The 25,952-nt window shown below is 33.0% G+C and overlaps 4 protein-coding genes across 4 annotated transcripts in view; 3 read left to right on the top strand and 1 right to left on the bottom strand.

Annotated features, from left to right (window-relative positions):
* The first annotated feature begins 372 nt into the window (after positions 1–372).
* LOC136984323 (Ig-like V-type domain-containing protein FAM187A) lies at positions 373–2,231 on the top strand. The gene is made up of 6 exons (XM_067281256.1): positions 373–402; positions 1,171–1,205; positions 1,333–1,432; positions 1,510–1,694; positions 1,765–1,914; positions 1,973–2,231. Exons 1-6 carry the CDS (start codon positions 373–375, stop codon positions 2,145–2,147), a joined length of 675 nt encoding a protein of 224 aa, XP_067137357.1. The 3' UTR covers positions 2,148–2,231.
* A 5,123-nt stretch (positions 2,232–7,354) lies between these two features.
* LOC136984325 (venom allergen 5-like) lies at positions 7,355–14,614 on the top strand. The gene is made up of 8 exons (XM_067281258.1): positions 7,355–7,712; positions 7,792–7,879; positions 9,235–9,404; positions 10,940–11,040; positions 11,103–11,224; positions 11,294–11,440; positions 12,708–12,964; positions 14,389–14,614. Exons 1-8 carry the CDS (start codon positions 7,431–7,433, stop codon positions 14,476–14,478), a joined length of 1,257 nt encoding a protein of 418 aa, XP_067137359.1. The 5' UTR covers positions 7,355–7,430; the 3' UTR covers positions 14,479–14,614.
* A 135-nt stretch (positions 14,615–14,749) lies between these two features.
* On the top strand, positions 14,750–21,199 carry LOC136984326 (rhythmically expressed gene 5 protein-like). Its single transcript, XM_067281259.1, has 5 exons — positions 14,750–15,065; positions 15,760–15,826; positions 16,128–16,232; positions 20,836–20,910; positions 21,009–21,199. The coding sequence occupies exons 1-5, from the start codon at positions 14,964–14,966 to the stop codon at positions 21,044–21,046; spliced, it is 387 nt and encodes a 128-aa protein (XP_067137360.1). The 5' UTR covers positions 14,750–14,963; the 3' UTR covers positions 21,047–21,199.
* A 140-nt stretch (positions 21,200–21,339) lies between these two features.
* LOC136984322 (dynein beta chain, ciliary-like) overlaps positions 21,340–25,952 on the bottom strand; it is a 215,241-nt gene continuing 210,628 nt past the window's right edge. Inside the window, exon 61 of the mRNA XM_067281255.1 lies at positions 21,340–21,773. Coding sequence (XP_067137356.1) covers positions 21,525–21,773 — 249 coding nt within the window. The 3' untranslated portion in view covers positions 21,340–21,524. The remainder of the gene's footprint in view (positions 21,774–25,952) is intronic.

Below are 25,952 nucleotides of genomic sequence, written 5' to 3'. Positions count from 1 at the left end.
TCGCCCCGCATCTTATAATATGAAGTTGCAATCTCCCGTGTTTTAATGAATTCACCAAACGATTTTCAGTAGTCTACAGGTAACTGTAACTAATCAAATTCTTAAATAAAATGTTATTGTTTAATTAAACGTATAATAATAATTATTATTAATATTAGAATGCACACCTTTACTTGCATATAATCGTGTAGAATATTGTAATGGTGAATGACTTCTTTTAAACTCCTGTTTTTCCCTAATAAATAAAAGTGTGCACTCTAATTTTAATCTTTTGAAGCCAAAACATAGTAAAAAAATCCAGCAACGAGTTGCGAACTTTTCCGGATATTATGAGATTTATTAGAAATTTTTTTTATTTTTAATTACTATAAAATGGCAAAATGCTTCATTTTGAGAATGAGTGTAAATATTAATAACGAATAAAATCTCTATTAAGTCCTACCCCTCTCGAGATATGACATGTGACCCTCTCTATCTCCCCACTCTTTCGACTTTTCACCACCAAAATTTAATCTTGATGTTTATTAGAAGAGTTCAACAAATAGTTACGAATTTACACGAATTGTATCTAACTTGGAACTGATTTTAAAATAAAACTGTGGATTTAAATACACTTTTAAGGAATAAGTTACTCGTAAACCAACAAAGCTATTAGCAGCATTACTTTCACATTTGTTTTCAAATATTTTTGCACTGGGTCCTGCAATACACGGCACTGCTAAGTATTGTTATAGTTTTCGACTTGTCAACACGCTTTTTATTTATGCCAATATAGCTTCTCATTCGGAAATATGTGGACTTCTGCAAATTGATTAGCCGAACGATAAATCACTATTGCCGACATGTCCACATAAATCATCAAACACACGCAAGTTCTCACGATAATAAAGAATACGTAAGACTATTGTCTTGTATAAATTATAACTGTTGTAAGACTATAGACATAAAATTTCTCTGAAGTAATCGGCATTCAGCGTGAGAATGACCAATATAGCTAGTATCATTAAAACAATTGAGTGTATAGGCCCTATTTTGTTTGTGTTTTTTTTTAATAGAATCGACACATTAAGAATTCGTTTCAATTAAAAAATGTTACTTTACCGGATAAGAATTTAATCATTGCAAGTAAGTGGAGTAATTGGAGTAAGTGTGACAGATGCGGTAAAGTAGGACGTAGGAGAAGAATTGGAATTTGTACTGTTCGAGTGAGTAGAATATCTTTTTTTGTCCTACATAATAAAAAGAATATTTCTCAGTCATTTGTATTACATAGAAAATAAGAGTAAATAAGCCAAGTTTTCCCGTAAATGAAAATCTGCTATCCGTATTTAGAAATGGTATTCCTTGTCGATCTAAACTTCTACCGAAAGCTATCAGAAATTTACAAGAGATTAAGGAGAGGAAAAGTGAATTTTTAGTTGGATTTTGCAAAGTAATTACTTCGTTATTCGATGCTAAAGTGTTTATTTATGGTCATATTTGATTAATTCGTTGAACGTTTTCGTTTAGAAGTCTTGTCCTACTCCACCTCCTATCGAATATGTGACCAATAAATTAGGTCAAATAATCGCAATCATAGATCGAAGCAAAGGAGAATATTCTCTTCGTGATCGTCTTCCTACTGTACCTCCCATTGTGGCTAGAGAAACGATTTACCGAGACGAAGGCAGCTATTTAAAATTAGAATGTCCAGGGTTCTTACTATTTTTATTATATTAGATAATAAATTTAGTTATCACGTCCTCAATTTTTATTATCTTGCAGAAACGCAGGCGTTTATTTGACATGGAGGAATGAATCCTGGATATTAAATCCCAGTTACGTTCATATCAAAACAAAAGGAAGAGTTATGATCGATTTTACAAATACTCTTCACATCAGACAACTTCGTGCCTCAGATGCTGCCGTTTACAGGTAAATTGAAATATTTGTTTGTTTCTGTTTCAGACTCTTTAATTAGTTTATTTTTTAGTTGTTGGGAAGATAATACATTAATTGGAACTATTCGATTGTATGTAACGTCGCCTATTCCCAGAAAAGAAGTTAGTATAAGTGCTCTCAATCTATGTCTTCTTGCCACTTTTCTCGTTATACTCTATGTGACAATCATGGTCATCAAAAACAGAAAGTTGACCGCTGAAGCGTAGTCATTGTCATATTTATGAATTTATTTATTACAAGAATGAATTATAAAATGTACGTGATTAGTAAATTAACTGAAGAATTAAATCAGCATTAATACTTAATTGTAGTTATTTAATAAATCATTTAAAAATATATAAATTATTTGTTCCGAGTTCATATTTTTTCGTGTCGTATTGAAATTTTATTGTGACGATGAAAGCAGTGTTAACAATCTAATGAATTGCAAACCTGTTATAAAATGCATTTAGTTTCCCAGAAATCAGATATGTTTTTGGATGGCCCAAAACATGACGGATAAGCAATCTGTAACACACAGAATTTAGCAAAATATAAAAATACAGTGGTTTTCAGGCGCTACAATCCACAGATGATGTAGAGATTTCCAGTTACATGGTTTGGTCTCTATTATATTCTCTGGCATATTTAACGCCACACGGTCTGGTTTAATTATTTATTTTAGACGTAAATAACGTCTATGTTCGAGGGTCATTAGCCTAATGACCCTCGAACATAGGCAAAAAGGCAAAAAGGCACATACTTTCTTAACGAAAGTATGTGCCTTTTTCAGCCAGAGCACGTAACTCCAAATTTAACGCTCAATATCTTCGAAGGTTTCGATGTTAACACAACAAAAACCTAGTATATTTAATTAGTTTTCATACGAAATAACTTTTATTTGTTTTGTTACATATTTAACATATTTTATTGTTCATAATTGTAAGATTTGGACTGGTGTTAGACTGGGCTTAAATATCCCGCTTCACTGACACCAGTGTAAGGTTCGCCGACTTTAAAGGGGGATACAATTAATCCCGCGTCAGGATGAGCCTAAGGGAAACCCATGTATGTGGGCGGCCGCGAAGGAGGCAAATGATGACAAGTGTTTACATGCGGAAAACCGTTTATTTGGACGAATTCATGCTTACATCGGTTTGATGTGTTCTAAATCTTCAGCGATCTTCAGTAACGTGCACGAGTTCGGTTGGTCGATCTATCCAGTCCCGGTGCGGACGAGAAGGGCCGTTGGACGATGGTGATGGGCGGATGTACACACTTAAAGTTCCGAGTGACGACACTACACACACTGTCTTAATCCACAAGAGGCGTGTCCGTCCTTCCGGAAAAAACTCTCCTTTGACCTTGGAAGTCCCAGTTTTTATACATTTTTCTCGTGTACTATCCACCTTCGGATTGGTCCCTCGTCCCTTTCCCCGCTTCCCGATTGGTCACCACTTTGTTTTCAAGCGCAAAACGAGACCATGTCGGGTCGCGGGAAAGGTCCGATTCGAATATCGTGTCTTATTTGACACCCTTAGTCGACTATGCTCCAAGATTGTTGATAGAACCACAACACCTGCACTCATAATTTAATCCGTTGTTTATAATTGATGTCATTTTGGAATTTTAACAATCACGCGATATTTTTCTCTCTCTTCAATTTTCCCCCTTTTTCTGAAATTCCTAAGTTCAATTTTTTTTCTTAAGTACTCGTGTCAAACCTATACCTCTTTATTGAGCGCGTGTGTCAGAGTTCTACCTTTGGAACATTAACAGGTCGTTTTAACGCGCTCAGGTGACGTCGTCCCGAGACTCAGTTGTTTACATTTTTTCGTTACGTTGTTTTGATCAAGCGTTTTTTTTCTCTCTCTCTCTCATATAATTTATCGATATTTTTTTTCACAACAAGATTCTGCATTTTTGCGATTTCGGACCTCGTCTGGGTCCTCACATAATAAAGTACTCTTCTCTACCAAACCGTAAGAATTTTATCTGGACATAACTACAGTACGGACAAAATACGTTTTAAGACATGGACTTTTAAAATATGTAATCAAATTTGCATAAACGTGAATTGGTTTTAAGTTATAGTGCGTATTTTTTAGAAATAAACAGCTCCTGTGGCAACTAACATTATTGCGTTAGTGTTGTACTATGATAATTTAATTAGCAATTCTATCATTCCTTGAGATAAAATAGCACATTTTATCTTAAACGATTATGTACAATATAAAATAGAAATAATCTATTAAATTATTTTTCCATTCATAGATAAGAAAACTCTAAATACCAATAAAATTTAAATAAACAGCTCTTTCACGGATGTTTTGTGTTACAAAGATTAAAATTATTATATATAATAAAAAGAGATTATATTATAACCTTCATTTCTGAATGAAAGAATTAAAACAATCATTTTTGCATTAAAAATTTACAATTCAGATTAGAATAGGAATATTTCTTAATTAATACAAGTTCTGTTTTCACAACATTCGCTCATTTTCCTTTGCACAATAGACAATTTCAAAGAATTGAAGGAGTGGCACACTTCGGGCCATGCCGAGCCCGAGGATGGCGGCTCGTCTTCGCCTCGTGTAATAAGGGTACTTCCGAAAAATGCGGAGGAGGTCGTTATAACTCTGGTCGTCTCTCGTCCATTATCTGGAGCGGTGATACCTCGAAGTTCCGGAATGGACGATGGAGACACGGTCACCCGAGACGGGGACTGGACAGAAAGGAGTCCGAAGAAATTGTGGAAGAATCCGTCGAGCGTAAAAGGCCTTGATGGAAAAGGTTGTTTTGCTGCTGGAAAACATAACCTCTTCTTTACCGAGGCCTTCTTGCCCGCTTCCGACTTTTCACCGAATGTGACAGAGACACCCGGAAGTGACCTTTCACCCGTCTACTACTTAATCAACTGGACTTGACTTTCCATCTCCACTTACGAACGGGTATTTCGACGCCATTCGAGATTCGTTCTTGCACTTCGGTTAAAGTGACAACGAAACATTAAGCAGTGTTTGCGTGTTTAATCAAAAACTGTTTAAACGACTGTAACTGGCCAATACAACTTATAATATTTCGACTCGTGTTCTATAGAAAACATTTCACCACAGATTAATGCAATACGGGAGGAAACTATTTCCACGTTGAATTTTAACCAAACACATCTTGCAGTCGATATGTGTTCAAACCAGAATTATAATTACTTCAACAATTACATTCGTACGTGGCATTTTCCCGAATTTTTCACTAAAAAATTCCCGTGGAATTTTGTAGCGAAAAAATCGCATGAAAAATAAAATCACATTAAAATGAGATCCGCGAGCCTTTTGATAAACAAGTTTGTAACATCAGCGGAAAAATCCTTTAAAAATCCAGCAACGAGTTGCTTAACTTTTCCGGCAGCATTTGATGGCGCCATCTGTTATATTTTATTAAAATCTTTTTATATTTTTAACTACGGTATTATAAAAGCTATTGCTTAAACATAAATATCTTTAAAAACAAATATTTTGCTTAACAGATGGGCTGACAAAATAGACCCAGTAAATTATTTAAAATACTAAACGTGCAGAATGTATAAATATACGACTATCACTTACCTTTCGCCATCTTTCTGAATGTTTTTGTGATCCGACACCATGGGAATTCAGACGGTCGGTTATCTCCTGCCACAGTTTCCGGCGATCTTTTACGGCAAAGGAAGTATCTAACTTCCCTGACATTAATTGAGAGTTGTTTTCCATAAAATGAACTGACATCTCGAACTGGTGACTTGTAGTTCGCTGGCTGCGTTGTCCTTTCTAAGACATTAAAAATATATATATTTGGATAGCGCTGGATTTGATTACGGCTTTAAAAGTATAAATTATAAAGCATGGGCAAAACAAGATGTACGACACTTTAACTTCTTCACGCTCCATTGTAAACTGTTTTAACGATGCCACAGGCTGTTGTATTAATGGCAGTATTGACAGAAATCAACCGAGGTTCACGCAATGCTTATCAAATGTTACAAAAGAAAAACTGTTTTGTCGCTAAGTCTAAAATCCATGCTTTTAATTAACAGACGTCAGCTTTTAAGTCAGGAATCTGTAAAATAAATCTTGTAAAAAAGTCGGAAATAAACGTTTTTAGTAAGTTTTTTTTAAAAAAAAAAATTTCTAGAAATTTTATTCAAAATTAGCCAAATTCTCGAGAAATAGAGGATCGCTGTGCCTATTGTTGAAGATAGTAAGGCCGCGACTCCACTAGCCGTAAAAGGGCCGTAAAACCCCTCGCCGTAAAAGCTTTTAATCACGTGACCATGATATTTTACGCCTGAGCAGGTCGTAAAACCAACGTAAAAGCGAGTTGAGCAGTGTTCAACTTCCGAAGTGAATACGACCGTAAACCGGTACCATCCACCAATCAGAAGTCAGTTGAATCTAGGTCATCGTGACACGGTGCGAAAATGGCGGAAAACGAGCTTTTGTGTACGTTCTCTCGTGGCTACTCTAGAAGATCTGGAAAGATTTATCGAAAACATCCGAAAGTATTCATGTATCTACGACAAGAGGTATCCCGATTATAATAATGGATGCCTAAAACACGCGATATGAACGGTCAAAGGAAAATCCTTCAATTTAGAGGAGTATATAATAAAAAAGCTAAGCTTATAAATGCGTATATTATCTTAATAATGTAATAATAAAAGTCAAAATATGAAAGTAAAGATATTACTTTTACTATATTTGTAATTATAGTATAGAGAAAACTCGTAGAATATAATTATTGTCTTTATATCGATATATCACGTATACACCGTAATAGTACTGTCGCCGTAAAAAGCTTCGCTAGCCGGACCTCCACCGCAATCCGAGCGCAAACGCAAATAGGTCACGTGATTAAAAGCTTTTACGGCGAGAGGTTTTACGGCTGTTTTACGGCTAGTGGAGTCGCGGCCTAATGCTATAGTTGAAGTTAATGTCCTTAACTTTTTCTCAAACGGATATTTTCTATGTAGTCTGCTGTAACACGAATGGGAGTTCAAAATAAAGGGAATTTACTAGGAGAAATTTGTTCTTTATACGTCATAATAAATACCATATATTTATATACTATATTTGTTGGGGACTTTCATTAGTACGATGTTCCCGTTATAGGAAGAATTCGGAATTAGATAATTTCCCGTATTATCATGTAATATTTAATAATTTGCAAATGTTAATGATAATTACGAATAGGCAATATTGACATATGGCAAGATTATAAATTAAAAAATATATATTTCTTTTAAAATCAATGATATCCGTAGATAACAATGCGATGATTGTGACTTAAACACGCACGCAGCAAACATTTTCGAAAATGGAGAAAGTCACGTGTTTGGTTTATTTCATTTTTACTACTAAAATCGTTGAGTCAGACATTCCACAAATAAAATACATTCGAGTAATTTAATTGATCTCTATTCCCCTGTATATCCGGCCCTCTACGATTTATTTTTTGTGAATTGATCGACGATGAAAGGGACATTGTTTTTCGACATTCCGCCGAAATTAATATTTTTATTAATTTATCTGTGCTCGTCCGTCTTATCGGATTGTCCGGCCTTATATAAACGTTACAGCCACGAACACACATTCTGTAAAACGAAAAATCAAAAATGCCATATTAAAAAATGGGGAGTGTCAGAAGACGATCGAGAAATCATAATTGATTTGCATAACAAGATAAGAAACAACATCGCTGTCGGAAAGGACCAGTCTGGAAGACTTCCCGCTGCCGGAGATATGCTAGAAATGGTAAGTAAACGAATTTATTTTTCTTAAGAGGGGATTATTTTTTTTATAAAAAAATAATTTATAAATCTCTTTTATATAGGAATGGGATGACGAATTAGCTCAGATTGCACAGAAGCTTGCAGACCAATGTGTATTCAAGCACGATTGCGACGATTGCAGAAAAGTCGGTCTGTATCTCTTGTTTATTAACTTGTATATAGCTTATATTTTACTTATGTGACCAGACGTCCCGTTTTAGTGTATTATGTGCCTGTGAATGCCTTCAAAATAGACATTTTACCCATTTTTAGCAAATAAAAAAAAATGTTTTCTAAATTTAGAAACATTAATTAAGTAGTTTCTTCTGTATTCAAAAATGACCACTGAATCTAGAAGAAACTGCTTAACTAAATCTGTCTTAGAAAAGAATTACTATCGCTATCGTTATTGGTTCTTTTTCATAAGAGTTCTTTTGTTTCTAGTATTTGTCATGTATTTTTTTTTTTTTTTAAGAATTATTTCTTTGTCATCGAATGTAAGAAAACTAATTGTGTCAGTACTTCTAAGAGGAAAATCACGGGACGTTATAATTGCAGTATCCCAAGCATTTCGGATTTTGGAATTTTCTATATTTGTGTCTGTTTTGATTCGATCCATATTAGTCCAGTTTGACTATTTTCATCTCGTCGTGGATAACTCAAAATGTCTCAAAATTTGATACACACTGTCAGTGCCGTAACTAGGGCGATGCCAGTGTCGGTGTCAGTGCCGTAACTCTGCGTCCCAGGGTCGTGCGGCGGTGCCAGTGCCGTAACTCTGCGCCCAGGTCTACGCCTTGTGCCCAGGCACGGGGCGTAGACCCTGGGGGCGCAGAAATGACCTGGACCAAGTTTTGGGTCATAGTTTTGGGGCGTAGTTACAGATGCTGGCACCGGCCGTAACTAACCTTTGGTTACGGCGCTGCACACTGTACAATGTGTGGTTAAGTGACAGCATACTCCATTTGCGTGAATGCAAGTGGAGCATGCTGTTGAAGAGTTTGATAAATAAAGTATAATAAAATTCCTCAAAACAGTAACTATTTTTCTTCAAATCTTCAATGATTTACAAATGCTTTTCTTTAAATTTGAGGAAAATTACCACCAAAAATATTAAGTGTATAATTCAAAAAGGTTGTAGAGAATATTAGGAAGGACAATTTTTACGACATTTAAACCATAATTGAAGTTATATAAACCTTATAGCCCCAAGGATTGCCTAAATTTAAATAATGACCATACAAACAATTTTTGGTCAATTTAAACCTTTTATCCTTTTTTTAAAATTTAAACAACTGAAGTTGTTGAATATAATAAAAATTAAAGAAAACACATTAAATGTACTGCAATGTTTAAAATGTTGTTAATGATTGCTCAAAATACGAATAAATATTTATTCTCTCAGGTTTGGCAAATGGAGTTCTTAACATTAAATTTATTTTGAGAATAGAAAGAAATTATTCTCAAAATTTATGTATTCTATTATTGTTTGTTTTATTTTTTAGAGAACTTCGACGTAGGTCAAAACATATATACTTCAACAATCACTGCAGTCAAAGCGCCCGAGTCATTTTGGGTGGATGCCATACGCTCTTGGTACAGTGAAATATATAGATTCACTCCGGATTTTATAAAACCTTTCACTAGTGATCATGCCACGGGCCATTTCACTCAGGTGAGAATATTTTCGTTATTCTCTTCTCTGATATCTTTCGTTAGAACATATTGTTGAATATAGCACAGACTAATGTTTAAATTATAAAAATCCTTGTGAAGAGATCTATTAAACATAAGAAATAAAACCAGTATTAAATTATTATACATATATTTTAATAGTTAATGGGGAAAGTCTGATTATCCATTGAATTTCAGCTATGGTCCAAAGATCTTTCTTGCATTGAATGAATAAAGACTGTTAATAGTATTAGTTAGTATTTGAAATAGCAAATGTTCACTGTGCGTTAACGAGATGTTTATTTTCAATTACTCACAATATTACGCACACGGATTGACCATCGATTTTTTCGACATTCTTGATTAGCGGTTTCACAAGACCAACCAATGCCATATAATAACAACTCAACTGTACGCTCTGGATTATTGGGCTGCAATTTGAAAAAAATTGTAGACCTATAAATTCCCATTGTCGTTCGTCTGTCCGTTGTCTTTCCTTAACATAACAGTAACGGCCTTACAGATTGATGTTTCTGTTTATAGGTAAACTTCAATTTATTGATATATTGTTCTATTGTATTACAAGTAAATAGACACACGTTAGCTGCATTGCGATTGATTAAACTATTATATACTTATCAATTTTGTTGTTTACATTATGTTGTTTAAACTATATCATCATTTCAAATTACTAATACTGCAACAACGGTATCCCTACACGAATCCACAAATATGACCTATTGTAGTAAATAGAAAAATTAAGATAAAATTGGAATATAATATGTTTTTATTTCTTGTCACTTTAATAAAAACTAATACCTGGCACTTTGTTTCAAAATTGCTTTCCATTTAGGTGACAATTTCTGAAGATTCTTATGGATTACTTTGAGTTTTCTCGTGGAAATGGCTTTAAGTTATTATCATTTCGAATATGAAATTTCTTATTTTATAATATTTTAGAAAAGTTCAGTGGTGAGTTATGGCTTCGTGGGGTCTATGCAGATTTGAATTAGAGGGGCCCATGTACAGTACTGCTCAAGAAAACTATTATATACTATCGTTGTACATTATGTTGATTAAACTATATATCTTTCAAATTACTAATATGCAAACTATTACACGAATCAAAATATGACCTATTGTATAAATAGTTTAAGATATTGGAATATATATGTTTTTATTTCGTACTTTAATAAAAATAATACCTGGCACTTTGTTTCAAAATTGACTTTCCATTTAGGTGACAATTTCTGAAGATTCTTATGGATTACTTTGAGTTATTCTCGATGGAAATGGCTTTAAGTTATTATCATTTCGAATATGAAATTTCTTATTTTATAATATTTTAGAAAAGTTCAGTGGTGAGTTATGGCTTCGTGGGGTCTATGCAGATTTGAATTAGAGGGGCCCATGTACAGTACTGACTTGAAACATTTTTCTTCCGGGAATTTTTGGGAATTTAATTTTTTTAAATTGAAATACAGAATTTTTTTAGTAAAGTTAATTGAATTTATTCCTGAAGTGTTTATTTTGAAGATGGTGTGGTCTACGACGTGGCGAGTGGGTTGTGGATACGTTCTGTACGAGAAGAGAAGAGACAGCTGGACGCAACTATACGTTTGTAATTACGGTCCGGCGTAAGTATTGAATTTATTTAACGTTCGTTTTATGTTTGAGTTACTCGATTGATATTTTACAGAGGCAACATCGACGATTCTGAAATGTATAAAGTAGGTAAACCGTGCGACAAATGTCCGGGTAATACTTGTTGCGGAGCCCATTGCAAGACGAGGAAACCCAGTTCTTATTTGGGATTATGCAGTAAGCGCGTTATTTGTGTCAACGATAAAGTAAATTTGAATTTGTGATTAAAGAAATTTTTTAAATTAGAGGTTCTCAGTGGAGGGGGTCCAGATTTCGACGAAACCGATTTTAGCAATTTCATCTTTAATTGCGATTTTAGACCGGAATCTTCGTCGGATTGTAACTCCAAAGTGGAAGGATCCAACAAATGGCAAACTAGACAGATTATATCCGGTATGAATTCTGTTTTATTAATTATATATTTCTACATAAATAAGAGTTGATGATCTCGTACACAAGCACGCATATATGCGTATCTGTGCAAGTTTAGAAGTGTTATATGCACAGTGATTTTAAATAATAAAGTTGACAAGTCATCAAAAATCGATGACAACTTTCAGTGACTTGTATAATAGAAATGGCGAAGGAATATCTTGTAATTTCTCTTCAATTGAATTAAAACAGCGGAAAAAACGTTTTTTTTTAAACTCTTTCCGCCCTGTGGGTACTAAGAGGGCCTCTTTTAGTAGGCCCATTATGGGTTCGGCCAGGCCACAATGGGGCGACCGGGTGGTGAGGGACGGGGCCCGACATATCCAAACGGACCACCCCCCGAAAAATTCCTGGGGATTTCTCGACCCGTTCGGATTCGATCCCGGGTCCCCCAGAGCGGTAGGCTGCCACCTTAACCGCTCGGCCATCCGGCTCCAGGAAAAAACGGTTTATTACTGTTAATGCTGAAACTTTGTTTTTTGAGTTTCGAAGTTTTAAAATCAAAGAAAATTCAAGAATTAAAATAATTTCGTCAGCTAAAGAAATGATTCTGGTTATTTATTTAAAAAATTATGAGATTAAGGTTTTTGGGCTGCAATTTGAAAAAATTGTAGGCCTATAAATTCCCATTGTTTGTCCTTTCTTAATATCGAGAATGGAGTTAGATAGATAAAATTCGAAGCCAGATATGAAAAGCTTAGGAGCGGGAGGCCTCGATTAACTACACACGAACTTCCGGTTTGCACAGGAAGTCACGTGATTTCAATTTATAAAGTTTCCCCGAAAGGAGACCGGCACGGCTGTATTACTAGCAGAAAAAGTGTAATGTACAGGGGCAAGACACTACAAATTTGAGATGGAAAACATATATTTTAAATTAAAAAAATTAAAAATATGAGTAAAACCTGCAGCCCGACATTGTAACGATGTCACAATAAATAATCGCTCGTTTATTTTTTTATCTTTAACTTTCTGTCCCGTGGGCTCTAAGAGGACCTTCGGCCAGGTCCACAATGGGAGATGAGGCCAGTCCATGTTCCGAATATCTCCAGGTTCCCAGAACTCTAGCCTGATGCCACACTAAAAACATTGTTAATCATGATTTTATTGATTATATATATGTCGTATTATTTTGCAGTCGTAGTCGTGGGGTCGAGTGTAGGGTTAGCAAGTGTGGTGTGTATAAATGTATAATGTCTTTAACATGAATATCTGGCTTTCATTTCAGATGTGTACAAAACGGTAGTTTTAAACGGAGGAGAAAGCAGTTCTTTGAAATTTTCTAGCAACGTTCAGTCTAAAAACGGTTTCTGTTTAATCGTATCGTTTCGAAAAGGACCCAACGTGGCCGGAACGAAAAGCGATAGCAAATTCGACCTTCAGTTAGAAAGAAGAGGAGCCTCTCCTCTGTCTTTCGAATTGGATTCCGAAGGAAATCAATGGCTTCCGTACAGCATGGGAATTCCTATGAACCAACCCATGAAGGTAATAATCTTTTATTTTTCAATGGAATTTCGACATGAATATTTTGTAAAATTTTCTCCTAAAATAGGATTTTTTAAGAAATTATTTAGAATCTTCCCTTTCTCTATCCAATTTTTAAATTGTGTCTTTTTATATCGCTGTTAAAACACTTTAGTTAAAATAATTCCAAATTATAATAAATTTTCGTAAAGTATTTCAAGTTTTTAAAATTAGTTTTACAGTAAAACCTGTCTAAAACGGAAAATTCTTCGGAACGAAGCGATTTGCTACGTTAAATTCCACTATAAGCCGGAAACCCGTCTAATGCGGAAACATAAGATGTTTTTGGGTACGCAAAGAACGTAACTTAATTTGGATAAAGCGGAAAATTAATATTTCACACTTGTAGACAAAGGCGGTCTACTACTTGAAATTTTAAAATGACTGGCTCCCATTCGGATGAGGACAACCGTAGACTGAGCAGTAACATTTTCCCCACCATAATTTACATTTTGTAACTTCTAATTTGAAAAGAACTGGCCACAACTTGGGGAGAAAATTGCCGCGACGGGACCTGTTTTGGACTAATGCTCGTTACTTCCAAACATTCGATCCCGGGTCTCCAGATGATAGAGACGGAATATTAGGAATAAAAAAGTTTAAACCGTTCTGGATCCTCGTAATTTCTTACGTTAGTTTCCTGTTTATAATCCTTTGTCAACGCCTAATGACTCTAGAGTATGAGCAATGGAGCGGGCATTGCCGATACTCCAGAATTGAGCCTATTATGCATAGATCTCCGAGTATCAATGTGTACAGAATAAAACGACGCTAATTTAATTTCTTTTACTTTTAATCATTCAAAATAATTATTTCTAGCAAGTACAGTAGACGCTTATTTTTAATCCAGTCGTTCCTTGCACAGAGGTAGGCCGGACTACCGAGTGTGTAGGACTAAAGGCAATGAACGACATGGCCAGTCGCCCTACCGTTCTTTTCGGAGCGGTATTTTGTTATTGCTAAATTATGCGCAGGGATACATACACTAATTGAATGTTTAATTCTTTATTAAAGAATGTTACAAGTCTACTATGTATTTAAAAAAATAATAAACACGGATAAGAGAAAGATATTTTGATGGGGTATGCCGGATAAGCCGGACTAGCAAAGGGTCTAGCGTATTTAGGCTATATCAGGCTAGCTAATGGCATATTGCAAAAAAGAAAGGTGATTTTGCACCGTTTAAAAATTGGGATATAATATCGTCTTTTACGTGTGACACCGTCTAGTGTTCTCGCAAATACCAACGTAAATGAATATTACACGATTAAAATAGTAGCTTAACAATAAAAACTATCGAGTAAATCCGATGTTATTAATTAATTAAATTTATATTCAAGTTGATTAAAATGCAAAACAAATATTAATCTTATTTTATATTACAGATCAATCTGAAGTTCAGCGTTCCGAAAGGATCACCCGCTCAATATTTAGATGTAAATTACGTTCGAGCGCGACCCGGAGTCTGCAAGTAAATGACATTTACGTCTACGAAAACACTGCCGTTTATGCACGATAGTTAATTATATTTATCGGCATTTAATTAAGTTGTAAACCGTTCTTTAACGGTTTCGAATCCCGTAATAAAAGTTTCGTTAATTAATCGATTAACTCCGTTTCGTACATAAATTAAAAGTATTCCAGAACGCGATGGCTTCTTTTATCTATTTAATCCTATCGGAGATTTATAAATTTGTAAAATGTAACAATAACAAACGTATACTTACCTGGGTTGAGGTCGCGGCGAGTAAAAAAACCGGTTTTTTAGGTTATTGCCGTTCATAATCATCACCGACATTTAGATGACAGAGCTAATGCTGCCAGACAGGTAGGAAGAAGTGGTTGCTTCATACTGGTGTGAGGTTTTCTCCGTATCTGTCCTATTATTGGCATAGAAGATAAATCGGGAATGGAGAGGTAGACCCGAAGATTTCGATAACGAAATTAACCTGGAAGAAAAATGACTCGTTTTGTATTATTCAGTTTATGTTTTTGTTTTGTCGTCGTTTCCGCTTTTAGTTCCGGAATACCGATTTGGGAACTGCTTCAATACGAAGAGAAGGTAAGAATTTCCATTTAAAAAAAAAAAAAAATTGTATGATTAAAATTCTTCGTTGACAACCGAGAAAAAAAACTTTAGTAAAAACCGGAAGTGTGACGGACACGACACGACGTACTGTACACAATTGTAATTTTCTATATTCGATACGTATAAATTCCCCTATTATTATTATTATGAAAAAATTTACTAATACGACAGTAATAAATTGCAAAATTGATCTTTTACGAAATGGAGGAAACATGTTTAAAATAATAATAATTTAAGGAGAAACACCGTAAAATAATTACGATTTTTTTCTAAATAGAAATATACGCTAGTTAAAGATATGCCCGACAGAAATGGGGCATACGTTCATTCTTTAATGGAAAATTATGGCCTTGACATAGAGCAGACTGTAATTTTACTATAAATATAGAACAAAACATTTAAAGTGCGCTTCGCTTTGTTTTTAAAAGAAAATAGTATATAAATAATAATCATCAGGAAATGATTTAACTATTAAAGTCGGTCGTTAAAGTATAAAGTGGAAACTTCTTGTTATTTCTAAGGGGGATGCAAGAACAAGCCGTGCTGTAATATCAAATGTGTGACGGCATTTCCTGTTCGAGCGTGGCAATTTGATGTTGGGATTTGATTGCATAATTTAAAGGGCCTTTTAAGTGATGTTTTTTTTTTTTTTTTTTTTTTTTAACAGTTGGGACGACTTCTTTACGTTTTTGTCCATATTGTGGAAAAATGTTGCAAAAATTTGGATATTAGCGGTAAGTATTTTAATCTCATTTTTCTATATTATATTCTGGAGAAATTTAATATGTACATAAATTTTTAAAATATCGTAAAATGCAGATTAAATGTCGGGATAACATGATTTTCAATCATTCCGAATAAACTATGTTTATGTACTTCGCTACGAATTTTGATAATTAAATATTAGGACAATACATTATTTTATTTTTATCAGACTTAATGTATATATATATATAAAATGATCGAAACATTTGATCAGCCGTGTTTAATAAACTTTTATTACAAATATAGATTTAACTTTTCATTTATTTCCAGATTGTCGCAAAACTATCATCATGGACGGCGTGTCTAATTTATTAAACAAAACAGAAGAAAATTTGGATTTCTTAGATCCGTATCAAAAAAACGGACACATACTCAGTATATACTTTATTTCATTTTAAATATATTTATATAAGAATTTAAAAAAGAAAGATTTCCTATCCGGAGATTTTCTTGAAGTATGATACAAACTCCAGAGAAAATAATGTTTAGGCCTAAACCAAAATTGGAAGCAGATTTTAAGTTTTCGGTTGCTTTAAGATCTAGTTCCAATTTTGGCTTAAACATACATTTTTTTTTGTTATAAATTTATGCATGTTTTCTGTCTATATTTTAATTAATAGAATACTTGAAGTAAAGAGTACACACCCCTATATAGGCCTGCAGTTACCACACCTATATGATAAGATTTTCACTTGGATTTATTTTATAAATTTAAAATGGATCTAGGGGAAAGTTGGGCTATGACGCTCAAGGTGCAATCCCGCTCACTTAGGTATATGAAAACAGAATGGAATTGTGAATGTGTGATTTGCTGTGGTCAGGTAGCAAATGTCATCATAAGTCTATAGTCGCCATCAGAAGAAGAGTTTTTTTTCTTTTATTTGTGCGACGTTTTTGAGATGATCACTTAGAAAACTTCGCAAATTTTAACTGAGAATAAGCACAATTTTATTTTAAATTGTTAGATTTAATTATTGTGTGTATAAACAATATATATTTAGCTCCCCTTCCTGCTTTTTGTTTAATTTATAACATTCTGTTAGACCAACAAAAAGAGCATCAGAATCCAATATGGCGATGGAGGGTAATGACGCTCACGTAAGCTAAGTTCAACAACAAAGTGCCTTTAGGTAATAGAAACGAATGAAATGTCATCTTATATTTCAAACAATACTAAATGGCGAAATTTGGGTAGACAATAAAACATATACAAATTCTAACAGCTACTCCAGAAAATCACAAACTAGAGACGTTAGAAAGCAAAAATCTGAGCAGATCCGGGGAGAGGGAAATGCAAAAATTGGCACACATTACTTAGGATCACAGCATTACTTTTCCCTAATCGTCAGTTCCACATTTGAAATTGAAATAAAATTATTGCACTATGTTTCTTAACTCCAGAAATTAATTAGAAAATGTACGTAATATGCTAATCAAGGAAATAGCGGCGTCAAATTTCGCCCTAGCGGCTAAATTTGGAAATAAAATTTTTTCCAAAAATCGAAACCCCATATTGAGGACATCATGTATACCAAATTTGTCGACAATTGCCAATAATTTTCTACGGAGAGCTCTGAAAACTCTGTTCTTTATGATCATTCTATATTTGTATATTATTATTATTATCATCATCATTATTATTTAATGTCTTCTATTTTGCATAAATTCATTCATTTATTCTGTTATGAAACAGATTGTCGAGCAGTCAGGGCTGTCCAAAGCGGGATCCCTTTAGCCTTTTGTTTTTTAAAAAATGAAATATGTAGAAATTTCTACCCCTACAAAATTAACGTTAATTTTATATGGATAGGAATTATGGGCCCTTTAGGGAGCCCACGGTGATTTCTATAGTGCTGTGAGGTTATACAATGTACGAACGAGTCGACACGGAAAACTTTAGTGATTTCTTCGATGGGACAAATTGATAACAAATGTGCTTGATAGAGTAGACGCTTAGAAGGGGCAATCCATTTATCTTAGTAGGGACTAGACAAAGACAACTATCCAAATAAACAAGACAACCCTTTAATTTAACAAAATAACAAGATAAACCTCTCTCCACTTCCGTTCTAACTTCTCCTCGAGACACACCCTCCAATAAATCTCCCACCCTCGGTTACAAACCCTGATTTACACATCTCTCTACCCAGTCCGACCCACCACATGGCGAAGGGGGGCCGGAAAAGACATAAGGCACAGTGCCTTCATATTTCCAAAGTGCCTTAATGTTTTCTTTCTTATCTACTTTCTAATGTCTAACTTTTGCAATATTCTGATTAATTTCCTATTTTATTTAATGTACAGTACATTTTCAATTAATTTATCCTGAAATATGAAATTGATGGTATTTTAAAACTTCTTTTAACTTCACTAAACTTTCATAAAAATGATAAAAATTGTTAGATTATGGTTATTTATTGCAAGGACATGGATAAGATGTGATCTAACTGAAAGCAATCAAACCAACATGCAGTACTTTTAAGACATCTTTGACATTACAATGGTACACCATTATATCACTTATTAAAACAAAGTGAAATACTATTACTTATATAATTCTATTATTATTTCAAGCTCTTGTTGACACAGTGGTGTAGCGGGGGGGGGGTGCAAGGGGTGTATCATGCACCGGGCGCCCAAATGGTCTCCAAGACAAACTATATATGTTTCGGGAGGGGGGAGAGGGGTGCCAATAAAGTATCAGGTGCCAGTTATGTTCGCTACGCCACTGTGTTGACATCAACTGCTTGAGCATGGCTCTCAAAGTACATTTAGGGCATGTTTGTAAAGTCCAACCAGTTACTGAGAATGATGTCATCCTTACACCAGTCACCTGAAATATTTTTCTCAGATTGTTTCATGTAAACAGTTATTTGTATCTTTTTATCTTTTTAATACACAATTCATACACTTGACTGAATTTAGAAACATTAATATTGCCAGACACCCTTTTCTATATGATATAAATTAACTACTTTCTTCATGAATTTTGTTACTTTCATTTGAATCATCATCAACACTTTCAAATGTGTATATTTGTATTGTTTTACTCTTGTATATTATAATTTTTATACTTTGTATACTTTTTTAGCATTAAGTTGATTTTTCACTGCATATTTGATTTTGTTGTGTTGAACAAATGGTCTTTATCCTGTCAACTTTTTGCTACTATCATGCTTGATGTGTAACAAGCTGTTCCTTCTGATGTTGGGTATTTTTGCTCTTCTCCTGAATGGAAACTGTACGTGCTTTTTCTCTGTAACATAGTGCATGAGCATTCACAAATTTACAGTCATCCTCTCCCTTTTTATCAGTCCAGATCACCCTTGGTGATTCCTTCTTGCTTAATTTTCTCTTTCCATTCTAAGCTAAACCTCTGAGTAGGGTTTTCTTTCTTTAATATCTAAATATTTTATTTGTTTTTAATCAATATTATTTAAAATTACCAGATTACAATTACTAAATTTTTATGTATAAATTTTTTACAATTTTTATATTTTTCAGTCTGTATCCAAAGGATTTCAAATCATGTTTATTCAGTTTATAATAATAATAATCTATAATTTCTGATAGAATATTTTCATTTTATTTATAGTGAAAATAATTGAACTTATTTTATCTTGCTTTAGTGGAATATGATATGCTGTATTTCTTGGAATATTTATTTTAGTTCAATAAAACCCATCCAATTTATATTCTGTAGAAATTGAAATTTATCATGAATAAAAAATATTTAAGATATAATTTCATTTTTCAAAATAAAGATTTTATTTAAAAACTTTTAAACAAATGCATACTTACTGCATTGTTGATATGCTTTATTTTATACATTTATTTTATGCTTTACTTTAAGTGAAAGTTAATCAGGAAAAATTAATTAAATATAATTTTTTCCACTTGATTTTCCATATTAAAAATGACAAAATGAAATTTTCTTTTTAAATTGTCTAATTTTAAATAGTAAAAATTGAATAAAATGTCTATTATTAAATGAAAATTTTATTATTTTGTGGTAAAAGCTCTTAGTCTAAATTTTCATATGAAAACAGTCATACAATATCAATGTAATTTTCACTTAAATTTATATCTATATTTATTATACCTGAAATATTACTACAAATAGTCATTATCTGTGACAATTATATGAAATGAAATAAATAGCAGTTTTTCATATAATATCAATATAAGTATATATTGTTTCCATTAGTTAAATTTATCAAAAACCAATTTGTATTTGAATGTTTCCTAGTGGAATGATTTAATTGTTAGCAAAAAAAAAAAAAAATAATAATAATTTCTATGTGCAAAAATGATCACACAAAATGAAATTAATGCTAATCTTTAATAATCATCAATAAAGGTGTTTATTGGATATATTTAATAAGTACACATATCAATAAATCAATTTAGTTTCATTTATATTTAAATATCTATAAGATGTATCTTTAAACTGACATTAGGTTAATAATTAAATCAACAAAATTAAGTAATTTAGCCTAAAGATAAATGGTTAATGTTGTTTAAGTTGAATAATTTGAAATCTCTCCCAAATTCATCTAAATTAATGTAAGTCTGAAAACAAAGATCTAGGTAATGTAATTGGTAATACAAGTGCATGGTAAGCAGGTCATTTAACTTAATTCAAAATTAATTTTTTGATTTAACATTAGAAGCCTAATGACATTGACAATTTAGATTTTTGGACTATTTAGGTACACTATATTTAATAGCATAAACAACAGTCTGCTTTAATTTGTAGTGCCAAACAAACTGAACAAACTGTCAGATTATTTATCTGACTATTATTAAGGTTAATTTATTAACTAAACAGCAGTTTGGCAAGAGATAGGTGACACTGTATGGTATTTAGCAATATTTCTGAAATTTGAAAATAAATAAATTATATTCTTCTTAATATTTAAAATGTATAGAAAAATGTTACATTTTCACTTCTGACTGACTTTTTTTTAAACTTTAGTTTGGGAAGCAGCAACAAAATCTAAGTATAAGTGTATTGCAATATTAGAAAAAAATGGAAGTCATATTTTAATAGGTAAATAAATATTTGTTTATATATTATGATGTTCTAATTTGAATTATTACACAATTTTTATATATTTATTAATTAATTAATTTTATAATTTATTATAGATGCCCTGTATAATGAAGCTGCATTTGACAACAAGTAATATAGTATGCAAAAGTTGACTTTGAACATAAATTATTAAACTGTAAACACTTATTTTAATGTCAGTGATCTTAAAATAATGTATGAATTATATTGTCAAGTTTATTTATTATGAAAATATTTATTAAGATGAATAAATAATTTAAAATTTTTATCAATATTTACAATATTTATATTCATGAACATTAAACATTGAAAAATCAAAGAAACTATATATATATAATATTTATTATTAATAAAAAATGTAAAAAGTCATATTTTTCATTTAAGAGAGCTAACATTTTATAATATAATGTTTTTATATTGCATTGAATACTTATGAACATTTTTAAAAATAAAAAGTAGGAATAAAGCCTTATTCTTGAAATTTTTAAATTCATTTTGAAAGAATATTACAATTTAATTTTAAAATGATTTCTTTAATTTACTGTATATTTATTCAAATTAGTATGAAAAGAAATGAATGTGTATTACTAAAATTATTTTTCTAACAGAAGTGCTACACCACCAATTATCCATTTTGATGCATTTGCTTTTGTTCTCAGATTAAAAGTCCAGATATATGTATTGCCACGTTCTCGTGTCCTGTACAGAGGACATTCAAATGTATTCTTAATTTCTTGTTTTTCTGAAAGTATAGCTTTTACATAGATGACAGGCATTTCTGGATAAAGTTCTTTTAATTGAGCATCATCAATTAAGTTTGTTGAAGTATTCCATCTTGCTCCCTAAAATAAAAAAAAGAACTTTAACAAGATGTGATTAGAAAGCATCAAATAAAGCTTTCTTATAGTACAGTAATACAAATTATTAGAAATTTCACTTTTAACCAATTTGTATTAATTTTATTTTTTCTTGGATAGCATTTAAATCTAAATAAAATCTTAGAAAACTGATGTATCATCATATATGACAATTTTAAACTATTATACAGTATATAAATATTCACCAAATTTTTAATATGTCCAGAATTTTAAGCTGAAAATCTTGAGGTTGACTTAACATATGTGAAGATTAGAGGTCTTGATCCTCAATATGGTAAATGGTAGAATTTGGATTATGATAGATTAGAATTGGATGAATTCTAATCTATCATAATCCAAAAATGTATAATAATTATAAATTTTCATACATGGGTAACAAAGATCAGCATAAATGAAGACTACACTATCATATGAATTTTTTATCATCATCTATATTAAATAATAATAAAAGTTCACCAATATGAGTTTTAGCCAAAAATATTTGTTCTGCTGAAGTGATGTACTGTTCCATTTTACACCTACTAAATGAGACAATCCCTACTTTTGAAATTTTTTAAAGTGCAGAAGTTTAAAATACTATAATGTAAAACTGAAAACTATAGAAATACTGCTTTTTCATTTCTTTAAATTATAGAGATGAATCTTATTCAACTTATATAATTAATGTGAAAATCAATGAAGGTTTTTTTTATACATGGATAATATAGTTAAAGCTAATGATAATGCATATGAAAATAATTATTTTTATTCTACAAAAATGAAAAAAAAAATTGCACAAATATTATTACAACAAGGTTCGTATTCTGTAGCATAATATAGCATTATCGTTAATGATATGATGATAATTTAATAATTAAAAAAAATAGTTGAAATTTGAAAAGTGAATAAAACTCTCTAATTCGTTAAATCAATTAGTCAGATTAATACAGGTAATTAATCTGACAAATTGATTCAATACTATAGTATATTGTGTAAACAAACCTTAAGGCTTAAACTTCTTAATATTGCTTTCAGGAAACTACTCTGAAAGTTCTAAATAATGTTCAAGCTATATAAAATTATGTAATAAACATGGAAAGGCTAGAATGTCTTACTGTGTATGAATTACAATATATTTATCTAACAGCAAGAAAAATAGGTCAGGTCAGGTCAATTGGGGCTGAATTTGAGTTTGTTATGTTTATGATTGAGTTTTTATTCTACTTCTGTTTTTTTGATATTGATTGAGTATATCTTATTTTTGTATGATCATTTCTCTCACCACTTTTCTGTAGTCTGTTCTGTTGGAACTGTTCTTTTCAGATAATAGACCTACATTCTGGTAACCTTTTTATAAGAATTCTGTTTATTGTGTGCATATGTTTTTCCTTGAGTAATCTTTTCTCAGTATAATGGTTGAGTCATTTCCCTCAACAATTATTCTTTTTTAGATTTACATCATCTGTTTTACCAGGAAATTAAAGTCATTCTATCTGGCCTCCAGGCCAATTTGACACTTGGTCATTATTATTATTTAAATATTTTATGAAAATATAGTTGCATCGTTATAGTTGTTATAATACACTGCAAATATGATTTACTATATTATAAAAAATTACATTCTAGCACAAAAGTAGTTAAATTATTATTTAAAAAAACAGTAATTTATATTTTCTTTACCTATGTATTTGTTAATTGTTTTACAAAAGTATTCACCTAACCAAGAAAATAAAGCCAATTCTTGTCAAGTTGGCAGGAAGCCCTCCTGCATAGACCCTAAAAGCTACCATTTTATACATGTTGTACTGCATGGATCTTTCTTTGATGTCGAAAATTGGGGGTTACGTTTTTGTTCCTTAGATCATGTGATGGCTTCTCAATGGCTCTCTCCTCAGTAGTTTACGTCCCTCGTCTATTCTGCATGGTGCCAAAATGTACTGGAATAGCTGACACTTACATCAGTCTCTTCCATAGCTCAAACCCCAACTGTCCTCACTCCCTCTCTATTGCCCTTCGGGCTACATATTCTTCTATTGTTTCACAAGGTTCACTATGCCCGTATAAGGAAATGAAGTATGAATAAGGAAATTCCAGAAAAGATAGACAATAGAACAAAAGAGGAAAGCTATGAAAGAGAAATAGAAATAATAATAAAATATAAAATGCATGCACATAACTACAAAATATATACGGCTCACAGCCACACTACAAATGGTACTGAGAATGTTGATATCGATGGATCTAAAGTCCACGGATGTAATTAAGGATGTATGTTAAGGACTCAAGTAATGACCAATTACACGTGCACGAATTTGGCGAAACAACAGTAATTTATTCTAACAGTACAATAACCGCGAGATGCTTCCTAACCCTCAAGTTTACACGATACACGACTTAAAACTAACGAAATTTACAATACTCTATATACATATATACATACACATTTTCCTTCTATACAATAATTGCATATATTAGCCTTCGACGAATCACGGTATTATGTTAAGTAAATGCAACACGATCTCGAGTTCCAAGCGTTCCTTTTCTTTACGTTAATTCACAAAACTAATAGTTCTTTCCGATACCTGAACGTAATTTACGTCACCAGAAGTACGTCCCTCGTTGATACTTCTCAATTACACTACGATGGAAACGGATTGTGCTTCCCGACTGAAAGTGGTCGCCCTTTCTAGACTCCTGTTCTCCCGGTCTAACTCCGACGTCCTTGCTGACCCTTCCTCGGCAACCTTCCTCGACGAATCCAAAAGCAGCCAAAAAGATGTCCTCAATCGTGAGAGTCCCTCAATTTATATTTCCCGCTCTCCGGAAGTCCGCTTCACTTATTGTCCCACTCTGGACCAATCAGAAAGCTTCTCACGTATCCTAAGGTGACATCATAAGAAAATTCCACGCGACACGGTACAAACCAAGAAAACCCGATACATACAAAAAGGAAACCGAGAAAATAATTAATAATAATAATAATAACAATAATACATAGTTGCGTAGCACTACATATCTCCCCCCCCAAGCGACTCACTTCCCGTAGTGCAAACTACGGAAATCAATTTTGCGTTCACGTAGGTTATAAGGTTTCTTACGCACCTCAAGGTCAGTGCACTTCTGCACACCACTTGTGTCAACACCTTGCGTGTTAGTGACCACCCCACGTCTCCTCACCAACCGATCATCCAGGACTTCATCATCATCCTCCAGTACAATTCCTCTATCCTCCCTCTTTTTTTTCTTATTACAAATCGGATAGCCATAGCAAGGTTTTAGGCGATCGACATGGACAGTCTCCTGATCCTTCATATTGCAACCCTCCACACGATACGTAGTTGGGTTTATCACCTTGGTGATCCGAAAGGGTCCTTTATAATTATAAGAAAACTTATTCCCTTTAACACCTTTCTTTCTCACCCAAACCCTCTGCCCTTCCGAAAAACTTACTAATGTTCTCCCTTTGCTTCGATAATCCCTTCCTTTCTTGTTGTAATTTCGCGCATGGATACTCGCATTTTCCCGTAATGCACGGAGTTTCGTGACCAGGAATGCCCTACGCTCATCGGTAGACATATCATCAGGCAGGTATTCGATATTAGGGGTACGGGGATCAACACCATACAAGAGGAAGGCAGGTGACTCATTTATGGCAGTGTGGTGCGAATTGTTATAGGCAAAACATGCAGAAGGTATCATTTCATCCCATTCGACTCTCCCATCGTCAGAGGATTTAGTTATCATTTCGACTAACGATCTGTTCACCCGTTCGCACGTGCCATTCGCACAAGGTCGATAAGCGGTAGTAATGTTCCTCCTAATTCCTAACCACTTGCAACAGTCCGAGAATAAAGATGATAGAAAGTTGGTACCTCTATCGGAAATAATTACTTCTGGGGCACCGTACCTACAAACGATTTCATTAAATATTGTATTACTCACAGACCATGCAGTTTGGTCCTTCAAAGGGTGTGCTTCGACGAAACGAGTGAAAATATCTACTATTACAAGGATGAATCGGTTACCGCTGCTCGATGTGCGGATAGGTCCTACTATATCCACAGCAATCTTTTGGAAAGGTGCCTCAGCCGTCTCGTTTTCTTGGAAAGGAGCCTTTCCTTTGTGTACATTATGCCTCTGGCACCTTTCACACGTCTTAATGAC

Source organism: Centruroides vittatus, unplaced genomic scaffold (assembly GCF_030686945.1).
Source record: "Centruroides vittatus isolate TY-2023 unplaced genomic scaffold, ASM3068694v2 contig_913, whole genome shotgun sequence".
Taxonomy (NCBI): domain Eukaryota; kingdom Metazoa; phylum Arthropoda; class Arachnida; order Scorpiones; family Buthidae; genus Centruroides; species Centruroides vittatus.
The sequence above is the reverse complement of the archived record's forward strand: the minus strand, read 5'-3'. Positions and strand labels throughout refer to the sequence as shown.